General features: G+C 65.8%; 1 protein-coding gene across 2 annotated transcripts in view; it reads right to left on the minus strand.

Annotated features, from left to right (window-relative positions):
- PWWP2B (PWWP domain containing 2B) overlaps positions 1-5,027 on the minus strand; it is a 32,308-nt gene extending 27,281 nt beyond the window's left edge. Inside the window, exon 1 of one of the 2 annotated variants that reach the window (XR_014146119.1) lies at positions 4,855-5,027. Coding sequence is in view for 1 of the 2 variants with exons in the window: in XM_081823281.1 (XP_081679407.1) it covers positions 4,855-4,979 (125 nt within the window). In the remaining variant the exon portion in view is untranslated. The remainder of the gene's footprint in view (positions 1-4,854) is intronic. The other variant, XM_081823281.1, reaches the window with a different exon arrangement.
- Between the last annotated feature and the right edge of the window lie 7,092 nt (positions 5,028-12,119).

The following is a 12,119-nucleotide window of genomic DNA, read 5'->3' on the forward strand; positions in this document are numbered from 1 at the left end:
GGGATGGCTCCCTCCCCGGACCGCAGGCTTCAGCGCCCGAAGCCTCCACACAGCCCCAGGACACACACAGCACAGCCATCCCCTGCTTACGGATGGCGGGCGGAGGGAAGCCCGGGACGGTCGGGTCTGAGCCCCTGTCCAGACACGCACACAGCAGCAGCCACTCCCCCTGGCAAGGACGGCAGCACCCTGCCCCAGTGGGGCGACCTCAGCTGGACTCCAGGGCACAAGGCGTGGCACCACTCTGCGTTTCGCCCACAGGGCCCAGCCCCGCAGTGAGGCCAGGCTGTGCTGACGTCGGCTCGTGCCCGGGGATGGAGGCCCCGGCCAGCCTGGCAGGTGATACCGCAGGGCCTTGGCAGGGAGAGACAGCCTGCCAGGCCCCAGGCCAGGGGCCCAGGCCCCCGCACCGTCCTGCCCTCCGTGCTGCTGAGGGTCCCTGCTGGTTCCCTCCCCAAGGACAGAGAGGTGTGTGGGGAGGAGCCCTGGGGACCGGGCTGCCAGGCCGGCCAAGGTCTCCGTGCAGGAAACTGGGGGACCCTGAAACAAAGCTCAGCACAGAGTCCTTGGGAGCTGGGGGAGGGTCAAATAGCCTCAGATCCGAGGAAAGGCTGGGGACACTGAGAGCCCAGGAGACTCCAACGGGGGTCAGACCCAAAAGCAGAGTAGTTCTTCCCCGGAAGGTCCCCACTCTACCGAGACGAACGCAGGGCCATTTGCACGGACACAGGAGAGAGAAGCAGCCTAGCCTGCAGTCCTTGGCAGGAGACCCGCTGCCGGCCTCAGCTCCCCCGCCCCCGTGAGGTCTCACCCATGCAAGCAGCTCAGCAAACCCCCAGAGCAGCCAGGCCTGAGCTGGCCCGCGGCCAGGAGGAGCTGGCCCTGCCGCCTGCCAGAGCTCCCGGCCGCCCCCGCGGCCTCCCCACTCTGCAGACTCGGGACCCAAGTGGCTATGGAACCCGACAGCAGCCTCTGACCCCAGCCGGGTCCACGTTTGCCCTGGACCTCCCTTCCTCATCCTCCCACGGGGAGAGGCAACCCTGGTGTCCAGTAAAGAGGTGAAGAAACGTGGCTTCTGGACCAGAAACACCCCAGGGGTCCATCTCAGGCGCCTGCAGGGAGCACCATGTAGCCAGGAGCCTGTGGCCCCAGGGCAGACCTGAGTCCAGACGGCGAGGCCCACTCTGTGGCCGGGCTCCCCGCGTCCCACATGTTGGTTTAGAAAATATACCGCAGTCCGCCCCCCACCCCCACCAGGCCGGCAGCCCCGAGGGACGGACGGGAGCAGGTTCACGTGGGAAAGGGAGGCTGGGGAGGGCAGCCTCACCGGGCCTCCAGGCCCACCTCTGCTCAGGGAGTTGGGGAAAACAGGTTGGCCGGGGAAGTCACAGCCTGGATACCAGCGTGGTCCCTTGTCTAAGGCCACACATGGGAGGCTGCCCCTCCCCCATGGCAGACCCAGGCTCTCTGGGGCAAGCCACGGAGCCAGGCTAACACATCTGGCCCCCCGAGTCCTGGACTCAAAGGTTTAACCACCACAGCAGCTGACTACATCCCTCTCTCCGCCATCCGGTGGCTCCCCCATTCCACACCCCCTCCTCACCTCCCCACTGGCCAGGTCCCCTGTGAGGCAGCTGTCTGCCTGCTGGGGGTCACACCACCCTATGCTACACTGGGCACCCTGCTCTCAGTCCCTCTGGCTCCCTGAGGATAGGGAGGACATGCCCAGTAGGACCTGGAACAGGTGTCTATCCTTATTTGTCCAGCGACCCATCCCGGCACCGGTCACCAGTGGGAGTGCGCCCCGGATGGAACAAGGGTGCTCTCCTGCCCAGGGACGGGCCTGCTGGGATTCCTGACTGGCTGGCTACAGAAGCTGGAGCCCCAACCTCGCAGGGTGGGGTGTGGGTCACAAAGGCCCAGAAGTCTTGTATGGTAATCGCACCCTGGATGACTCACAACTGGGGAAGTTTGAAAAACACCAGCTCAGAGATGAAGGCCGGGGGCCTCGGGGTTTGTCAGACCTGATGGGCAGCTGGTCGTCACTCCTACTGTCCATGAGACCTTCCTTCACCGGGCTTCTGCTGTCCTTGGGCCATGCCTCAGCCAGAGGTATACCCCCAAACCACCCACAAAACAATGCCCACACCCACCCTGAACCGCAGTCTGAGCCTGTGGGGTCAAGGCAGGCCTGGGACATTGGTATCCTTACTACACCAGAAGGAATCACGGCCTTGTAGGGAGACTGGAAGGATCGTGCGTGCAGAGCGGGGTGCCTGGCACTCAGCCCAGGTACACAGTGGGGAGTCGATGAATGCAGGGGGATGCATGAGGGTGGGCACCAAGCAGCTAAGGGTATTCCCTCAGATCACAAAGCAGCTTGGCAGCAGGTTCAAGACTCGCGGGGGGAGGAGGCAGGCACCCTGGCCTGGCAGCACCACACACTTGCTGAGACCTTGGAGGCCTCGGGGAGCTCTTTTCCTCTGCGAACATTTGGGGAAGAGAAGCCACCTCCCAGGGTGCCAAGCGAGGGGATACCGCCTCCCAAAGACCCAGTGAGTCACCCTGCTTGCTGGGCCCTGCTCCAGGAGAGAGAACGGGACCTGCGCGAAGGGTCCCTCCCCTGGGACGGCTCCGACCTTGCAGGAGACATGGGAATGATTTACCGCCACATGGGGCTTCCCGTCCTCCAGGTCTGCGCACCAGCTCTGGAAGCCGCTGCTAAATGACAGTTCCTGGCGTGTGCCTGGCCACACACCAACAGCTGTGGCTGGGCTGCCCTGAACACAGTCTGCACAACTCCACTGCACTGGGACCCGGAAGTTCCCAATCGGAGCTCCCAGCTGCTGGGCCTGGCTGGGCAGGACCCACACCCAGGATGGGGCCCCCACCGAGGCAGCAGCCCCGCCACTGTCACAGACGAAGGGGGGCAGGCACGGAGGAGAAACTGGCCTCGGGAAGGCTATGGACCCTGCAGCTCAAGGCCAGACGCCCACCGCCCAGAACACCCAGGCCAGGTTATAAGTTGCCAATGGACCCCACCTGATGAACGGGCTGCAACAGGAGCACTGAACTCTTAACACTGTGGGCCCAGAACAGAAGACAGGGTGAAGTCAGGGTGGTAAGCAAAGGGGGGATGAGGGCAGGCCGGGGCCGTTTCGCACGGAGCAGTGGTGGGTTGGAGGTGCTGGGGCTGCAGCAGGAGCCCGTGCGGAGCAGAGCTGCACCCATCGAGGCCCGGGTTCTGTGGGTGGCTCCGGTTACAGCTGAATGTGGCCCTGGCAGGGCTGACGCCCACGAGTCTACGGCTGCCAGTTCCCATGCTGGGGAGCCCAGCCTGGCCGGCTTCCTTCCACGAGGGGAGTGCTGATCTCCAAGCCAGGTTAGCCCCAGCCTGGGTGGGGGGCAGGGGGTGGAGGCAGACAGAAAGGGAGGCCAGGCTGCCTCCCCCACCGACATTCCCCCCCACAAGTCAGAGGGGCCCACAGCCTCCCCTGTCCTGAGTTGGGGAGCCCAGAAAACGGAGAAGGGATCCTCTGCGGCAATGCCCCTCACCAAGGAGGAAAGGCCCGGCCAGGCACAGCCCTGCGCAGACCCAGGAGCAGGAACAGGCCCCAGCGGGCCCTCCCGCCAGAGGGAGGAAGTGGTGGCCTTCACTGGCATGAGACCTTGACCCCGCAGGGCACAGGCTTGGCAGCTTCCAGGTGGCTTTGCTGCAGCCCCCCCCACCCCAGCCCCACCCCTTGGTCCCGCCAAGCACCCTCCGTGGTCTCCAGGGCAGAGTGGGGCGACAGTCACCTGGGAGGCCATATGTTAAATCACATGACTTGTGCATAAATGGTTTCTGGCCCATCTAATGGAGAGAGAATAGCAGCGGCTTAACTGTTGAAGAGTGATGGTCTTCCTGCCACGTCCAGGCGACTGCCACAAAATCTGGGCCCCTCGGAGGCAAAAAGTTGGGCCTCTGCAAGGGGAGGCATTTATTGCTTGCAGCCTCCAGAAAAGGCCCAGCAGGAGCACTAAGACATTAGGGCCTGATTAATGCCTAATCATTTATCTGTGAGACAGCTCACTACCATGTGACACTGTAACCAGGAGACTCTTCCTGCTGCTGAGTCCCTGCAGTGGGCGCACAGGTGCGTCTCAGGATGATGTGCCCCCAGGCCTGCCCAGGGACCCCCTTCCACCGGAGAAAGCAGGGCTCCCACCACCAACCCCCTGCCCAGCACCTCCACCTGTATGTTTTCACTCCTACGCTGCCAGGGGCTCCCCCACCCACCACCACCAAACACTGTTTTTGAATCCCACGGCTGGACACAACTGCTTGCCAGCAACCCAGGGCCCCGAGTGGCTCCTAGGAGCCTGGGGGCCCCAGGACATTAGGCAGGGCACCCCCGCTCGTGAGTGACTGGCAGGGCACTTCCGGCGCTCATCTGAACCCACTCCCCCGCCACCCCCCAACCGATGACAATTCTGGAAACAGCCGAATTCAACAGTGCGTCTGAACAAAGAAAAGTGCGTTAATTATGGCAGACGTGCGGAGTTCGGGGAGTCGGCGGCACGCGGCGGCGGCGCGCGGACACGGGCTGTGCGCCCCGCGCCCGGCTCCCCTCGGCGCCCACCGCCGCTCCCGCCCGGCAAGTCGCGACGACTTTGAGAGCCACTTTGGCCCCCCGAGTGGCGGCCGCACTCGCGCGCCCCGGAGCCCGGACTCGGGAAACCGAAAGCGGGCGCCGGCGCCGCGCCGCCCCCGCCCTGGAGCGGGTCCGCGCCCCGGGCCCGCCGGCGCGGTGGGGGTGGGGACGTCCCGGGAGATTCGGGCGCCCCGGGGCCCGCGCCCCCACCCCCGCTCACTTTTTCGTGCAGTCCAGCAGGATCCCGGCGAAGCTGCGCTCGCCGCAGCTCACGGTGACCAGCAGCGCGCCGTTGACGACCTGCTCCACCCGCACCGGCAGCCGGCAGCCGGCCCGCGGCTCCATGCTCCCGCGCCGCGTCCCGGCCCGCGCGCCCCCGCCCCCGCCCCGCCGCCGCCGCCGGGTCAGCCCGCGCGTGACGCCGCCCGCCGGCCGCCTGACGTCACAAAGCTCCGCTCGGGGCGGCCACCGCGAGCGGGCCGGGGCGGCGGGAGGGGCGCGCGGGGCACCCCGCCCGCGAACGCGGCCCGGAGCCGGGCGCCTCGGAGCCGGCGCGGAAGCGCACTGCGGACCCCCGGGACGGGGCAGGGCTGCGCCCTCCCCTGGGCCCGGCGGCCGCGAGCGCCCGCCGAGAGGACCTGCGGGCCTGAGCTCAGGACCCCTGCTCCAGGGCCACCCCCCCCGCCCACCCTCACTCCCGGCCCTGCCCGGCCCCCTCCTCCCCGCGCCCCCGCGCCCCCGCTTCTGGTCAGGCGCCCGGTGGCCACCCGGCACTGCGGGGAGGAAGTCCCGGCGACGCGAGCAGGAAGCCGGTCGGGCCGGGCCGCGGAGACGCGGGCGCCGAGGGGACACTGGCGGGCGCCCCGCGGCGGCCCACTCTAACCCTCGCCTCGGAGGGGGCACTTGGCGACCCTCTCGTGCTCGGTGCATCCCCGGGGGACCAGAGGGCGCGCGCCTGGCTCAGGGCTGCCTGTGCGCCTGGCGGTGGCCCGCGACGGCGTTGGGGAGGGGGATCCGTCTGCCGGTCTCGGACGCGCGCCCCCGGGTCGCTGGGGAAACTGCAGGTTGCGTGCGACCCCGCCGTGCCCAGAGGGGCAGGGGCCCCACGGGGCGTTCACAGCGGAAAGGACTGCCTTTCCCGAGCGAGAGCGGGGCTCCCCCATGCGCGCAGCTGTCCCGCTGGGGGGAATGGGAGGTGCAGGCGCCGAGCAGACGTGGGCCCCACCTGGGACCCCTCCCCGGGCCCTGTGCTCCCGCGCGCCTCCAGCCCAGCAAGACTCTCGACTATCCCGAGCCTTTGCGCATCCCGCACCTGGCTCGGGACCCCGTAACCGACAGAGCCCCCAGGGCCGGCCTGTTGCGGTGACCTTGCCCCGGGCCCAGTGGCCCGGCCCGGCCCGGCCCGGCCCGACTCGGCCGGCTGGTCCCCTGAGCCGGGCTTGCTGCGCCTGGCTGGGCACAGGAGATTGGCGGGTCATTGGGTTGTCCTGACGACCCGGACGCCGCCAGGCCCCGCCCCTCCACGTCCCCCCTCCCGCCTGGAGCCCGCGCACGGCCCCGCCCAGCTCGGACCTGCGCTGTGGCCGCCACCCCTGGCGCCGCCAGGGACTGTCGGGGCCCGCAGTGGCGCCGCTCCTACTCGCCCTCCGGCGGCGGCCGCGCGACGCGGGGAGCAGGCAGAGGGGAGCCCGGGCGGAGTCAGGGGGCCCGCCGGGAGCAGGCAGTGCCTCCCAGCCCCCAGTTTGACAGGGCTGAGGATCAAGGCCCAGGGAGCCCTAGGGGAGGCCTGGGAGCCCAGGGAGCACCTGTTCTCTGTGTGGCTGGGGGGTCCAGCAGACACCCGCCGTCCTTTGGGGAGTGAGGGACTCCACTGGCAGGCCTCAGGCACCTCAACATGGCCACCCATTCTGGGTCAGCGGGCTCCCTCCCTGTCACTGTGGGGCCCCCACAGGGAGCCTCTGCACCCACAGGCCTTTGCAGAGCTCCCCACTCCAGAGCTAGGTAGGGCTGGCTTGGGGGCAGAAATGCCAGGTCATCCTTGGTGGCAGGTGCCAAGCATGCCCCATATGCCTTCTGGGCACTCAGGACACCACCGTGAACCAGGTTGCTGGGGTTTGAGTCGGCTCCAGGACTGCTGGGGACATTCCAGGTGTGAGCATGTCCCTGTGTGCCCAGGGAGCTCCGTGCAGACAGGAGGCCTCTGGAAAAGGTGCCCTGGAGGGGATGCTTGAGTGAGCAGGCAGTCCCCTGGGGAGAAGGGGCCTCACGGGGCAGCTTGGGCAGAGGTGCTGGGTGCTGGGGTGCACACAGAAGGGGACCTTCTGAAGAGCATGCCATATGGTGGGGAGGTGGGGGCTTCTGGGGTCAGTCCCAGGCATTTGCAGGATCAGCAGTCTGGCGGGGGGAGCTGGGCGGGACAGGGAGTGTTTGCTGGGGCAGGGAGGGGCCCACAGAGGCCGTGGAGGGTGTGCAGACCCATGCTGCACAGCTGAGTCGGGGAGAACAGGTGAGAAAGCCCCCCCCCCCACCGCCCTGCCCCGTCTTCTCTCAGCCTCTGCCCCTGCTGGGCTGTGTGCTGGGCACTAAGTGGAGTTGGAAGCCATTTTCAGAAACCCACTCTGCACAAGGCAGAACAAAGGGATGTGCAGACAGGATTTTGATCTGGAATTTAAAGGGTGACTGTTTGGGGGTCCTGCTCCCCGCAGACCATCCCTCCCAGCCCAGCCAACTCACCTGCTACCCGCCACAGAGCCTCTGATGAAAACGCAGATGTCCTTAGGAAGGTGGAATCAGCCCAGAGGGCCTGTGTGCTGACCCCATGTGCTGACTCCTTCCTGACCCAGTGCTCTCTCCTCTAAGTGTCCCCTTCAAAGGCCAACCCTACACATGCAGGTTCTAGACAGAACGGCCCCAAGCAGCGGGGGCTGAGAGCGGCTGCCCACTGCGAGCTGCCCACAGGCGGCCTAGCGTGGCTGTGGAAGGGCTACGGAGTGACCCCCGGCTAAGGGAAAACAGGGCTGGAGCTTCCTCCCTAGGTCTCTGGACTTGGTCCCTAAAGCCTTTGCTTTCTGCCGCGGGCACTGGGGCCTCCACCGGGCCTACCCAGTGCCCAGCCCTTGGCCTGGCCTGCCCAAGAGTCACCAAGGGCTGGCAAGCCTGGACAGAGGGGCAGGGTGGTGGCATGAAGGAGGACAGGAGACCGTCCAGCACCCTCACTGGGCTGAGCTGAGTGACCACGAGCTGGAGGGAGGGGTGCTCCAGGCAGGGGGCTAACCTCTGTGTCCCCTTCCCCTGGGGTGCTGATCTTCAGGGGTCCTCCAGGATCTGCGCCCGCTCCCTGCCGGCGTCATGCACACCACCAGCCCCGACCCTCCTCCTGCAGGCCCCAGGCCAGTGTCCCCACTCCTAGCTCCTTCCCCCACAGGACAGCCTGCTGAGTGCTCCCCAGCACTGTCCCTCGGTCTCGCCAGCTGTAGGGCTTGCTCACACCTTTGTCATTCTGTCTTTTCTCAGTGCCACTCAGGGTTTGCTGGTCCAGGCAGCAGGTAACCCCTGCCCTGCCCCCCCAACACTGGCCCTGCTCCCACTCCCTCTCACTGGAACTCAGCCAGGAGCCTCTGAGATGGAACCACAGCTGCCTGGTCAAGGGGTCCTCACAGGCCGGAGCCACAGGTCAGAGCCCACGGATTTCTCCAGAGCCAGGGCCCAGAGCGCACAGGTGTGAGAGGGGCGTGGGCCCCCTGATGGCACGTCTCAAGCCAGGCAGTTGCTGGGAGGGAGGGGACTAGATGAGCCCGGAGAGCTAGGGCCTGGCGGGGGCAGGGGATGTTGCACGTCATTAAGCACCCACAGGCTCACACCCATCCTAGGTCCGGGGTAGAGTGGGGAGCACGTGCTGACCCGGCCTCCCTCCCGGGCATCTGCCAGGAACCCCAAGCCTCCCTGGGGCCGGCACTGGCATACAGCCCATGTGGTGTCCCGGGAGGCAGGAGCTCCAGAGAGTCTTTGCTTTGCAAATGCTGAGCCCAGGGGCCCTGGACCTTCCCCTGCAGTTTCACAGTTCATGTTGGAAGCATGGGTTTGGTTCTGTCCCCACCTGGAAGGTCTGGGTCTGCAAGACTGGTTTTGTTCCGTCTGACCACCCTGCAGGCTCGGACGGAGCCCTGCCCCATGGGTTATGAGGATGATTGTCCCATCTCATGAGGAGGCTGGTCACCGGCCTGGCTGGGAGCAGAACCGGCCAGGACTCCGCTGGAGGGGCTAGAGCGCAGTAAAGAGGATGGACTGGGGCCAGGTTGCTGGAGTCCTGCCCTGTGACCTTGGGGAGGCTGCCTACCTCCCCCGTGCCTCAGCGTCCTCATCTGTAAAGTGGGAATAACCGCAGCACCACCACATGGCCTCAAGGTGGAGAGTACAAAGTCTAATACTTGGAGTACTTAGCATAGCATTGGCCTCAAGTAAGGACTCTGGAAGACTTAGTTGTCACCAACACCATTACCCCCGTCCCCTCCGTCACCACCACCGTCCCCTCCGTCACCACCATCACCTCAGCCGCCGGCACCCAGACGCAGATGTTGAAACACATGGGGGAACGTTCTGGAGGCGCAGCATGAGGGGAGTGAGCTGAGTTCTGCGGGTGTCTCCTGGGGGTGTCCTGACGGCTGGGTCACCCCCCTTGCCGCGTCTTTTCAGCAATCACCAGCGCATGACCAGCAATGAGAGGCCCATAGAAGTTCAACTTGCCTGAGGCCCCAGGCGGCCTCCTGGGTTTTCATTCTCCTGACACCTCATTAACCTCATTAGACATCTTCTGTGTTGTGGTTCTTGTCAAACCTCACACCAGAAAGGGGGGCTTCTGTTTGCTAAAACATCATGATATTTCACAGCTGAACTAGTTGTAAGTTACCCAACCTGGGGGTGATTTGGAGAAAAGCCTCTCAGAGCTCACAGGGGATGTTCTCACAGCCCACCTCGCCGAGGGCTCTGTCATGCCTCCCGCTCTCAGCCCCCAAGCGTCCTGAGCCCCCTCCAGGACAGGCGCCCCCCTCGCCCATGCCTAGAGGGTCAGGTGGGCGGGCGGTATCGCAGGGAGAGGCCTGTGCTGGTCCTTCGGAGCCAAGTCCAGGGAACAGCATCCCGGGCACACACCAAACCTCGCTGTGGTGACCGCAGAAGGCCTTGGGCAAGCCTGGGTGGTTCTGTCCCATCTGCCCACTCTGATGCCCGTGGGTGCACATGGCCCTCCACCTGCCCCATATAGCAACACAGGGATGGGGCCTGCTGGGAGAATGGGGATGGGACCCCACTGGGAGCACAGGGATGGGGGCCCCATGGGAGTATAGGATGGGGGCCCCACTGGGAGCACGGGGATGGGGGCCCCATGGGAGTATAGGATGGGGGCCCCACTAGGAGCAAGGGGATGGGACCCCACTGGGAGGATAGGATGGGGCGTGGCACCATTTCTTCCCACTCAGGAATGCTGGGAGGTAGGGGCTCTGCTTCCCATGAGCCTCTGGCTCCCAAGGACATGGCTAGCTGTTTTCAGCCCCATAACATGCCTTTCTGTGCACTAGGAAATATGCAGCCCCAAGCCCGTGAGACCCTCCTGGCATCCTGCCCCATGGGGATGGTGCAAACAGCCAGCCTCTGTCCGGACACCCGAGAGGGCAGACGCCAGGAGCCCCAGTGGCCTGCACACCCACGACCTGCCCCGACCCAGTCCAGCAGCACTGCCAGCCCCCCTGACATGGCCATGACCTGCATTCGACCCGGCACGGGGGCCCCACCCTGCCCCCCACCCTGCAGGAGCCCAGGTCTGGTCCTGCTCCTCTCAGCAGGCAGGGCGGCCCCCCCGCCTGACGACCACCTGGGGTACCTGAACGCACCTCTGCCCACAAGGCCTAGGGCCACGTCCTGGCCACACTGCCACACTGTGGGTTGCTTCTGAGACACGGGTGGGGAGGCAGGAGTGTTCCTCCTGGGCTAGACGGTGGCCGGTGTGGGGGATTCCGAAGGGCACCGGCTCCTGGCAGCACGGGTGGCCAGTGGGAAGAGAAGGGGCCGCAGCCAAGGGCCAGGCCTGACCCTCCTTTCAGGCCTGGGTCTCTGAGGAATCCAAAGTGCCTGGTCAAGATGGGCGGAGACGCCCCAGACATCAGCCTGTGGGGTGGCCCTGCCCCGGCCCTGGGCACAGGGCATCTGCCCTCCTGGGTGGGTGTGGGCCTCCGGAGAGCCCAGAACCAGGTCACGGCTGACACGAGGCGCCACCTGCAGCAAAACTTGGGTCATGGCACCGAGGCCTGCAAGGTACACGGTGCCGGGCCAGGGCTCTGCTCCCAAGGCAGGTCCTGGGTGGGGACACCTGGCCGTGGCCCCACAGCCCACACCATCCCACCTCCTAGCACAATCTCTGCCCCCACCCCCGGCTCCCGGCCCCTCCTCCAGGTCCTCCTCCCTCTCCCTTCCCAGGGCCGCTGGGCAGAGAAGGAGGTCCTAGGACACACAGTCCTGGCCATCAGGCACAGAGGGGCTCACTCAGAAACCAAGGAAGAAGGACATGACCACGCAGCAGAGGGGAGCACGAGGGGGTCGGTCAGGGGCCAGGGAGGGCACGCCCACCCCAGACACTCCAAATCTACAAGGGAACCAACCACAAGGCCCAATCAGGAGCAGGGCCAAGCTAGGATGGGCCTCTAAAACTGACCCCCCAGCTCGCCTGCGCACCTGCAAAGTAGTAGGAGTCTGGGTTAGTCATCCCCATGCAAGCTCGCGGTAAGTGAGGGACACCACATCATGGCAGAATGTTATTCCAACAGCCCCTTCTTAGGAGAAGCGATAAAGAAACCATCGGCTAAGCTAAGGGAGGGGAAGAACCGGGTGGGGAGTGCCCCAGGAAGACGGCCGCTGCCCCACGCTCCCTCCCCTTCAGGCCAGTCCACCCGCCTCCCCTGCATGGGGCAGGGGCCAAGCTCTAGAGGCGGTGTGGGGTCCCCAGGTGAGAGATCAGGTGGTGCTCGTCCCCGCAAGGGCAGCGGGAATAGTATGCCAGGGTCTGGTGGGGGGTCACCGGACCCCAATGTAGGCCTGGTCTAACTGCCTCCCTCCCACCCAGAGGCCAAGGAGCTGAGGTCAAATCAAGGACATTTTCGAGGTTAAGGCCTGGAATTTATTTAACACTCAATCAGACGGTCCTGCAGAGAGTAAGTTGGGCAGGGTCTGACTGGCCTGGGTGAGGGCGGGCTGCGAAGGGCGGACAGGGGCAGAGGTGTGCAAGCAGGAAGCGTGAGGCCAAAGAAGAGCAGTGCCAGGTGCAGGGAGGGGACCCATGGACTTCTGCCCCCTCCCAACTGAAACGCATGAGTCAGTGGACATGAGGGTCACATGGGTGACCAGGGCGGCAGGGGTGGGGGGGACAGGGGCTGACACCAAAACATGTCGTCAGGCGGATCTGCAGAGACGTGGGCACGGGAGTGAAAACCGCATGGC

Source organism: Leptonychotes weddellii, chromosome 6, assembly GCF_054177405.1.
Source record: "Leptonychotes weddellii isolate Sample4059 chromosome 6, ASM5417740v2, whole genome shotgun sequence".
Lineage (NCBI taxonomy): Eukaryota > Metazoa > Chordata > Mammalia > Carnivora > Phocidae > Leptonychotes > Leptonychotes weddellii.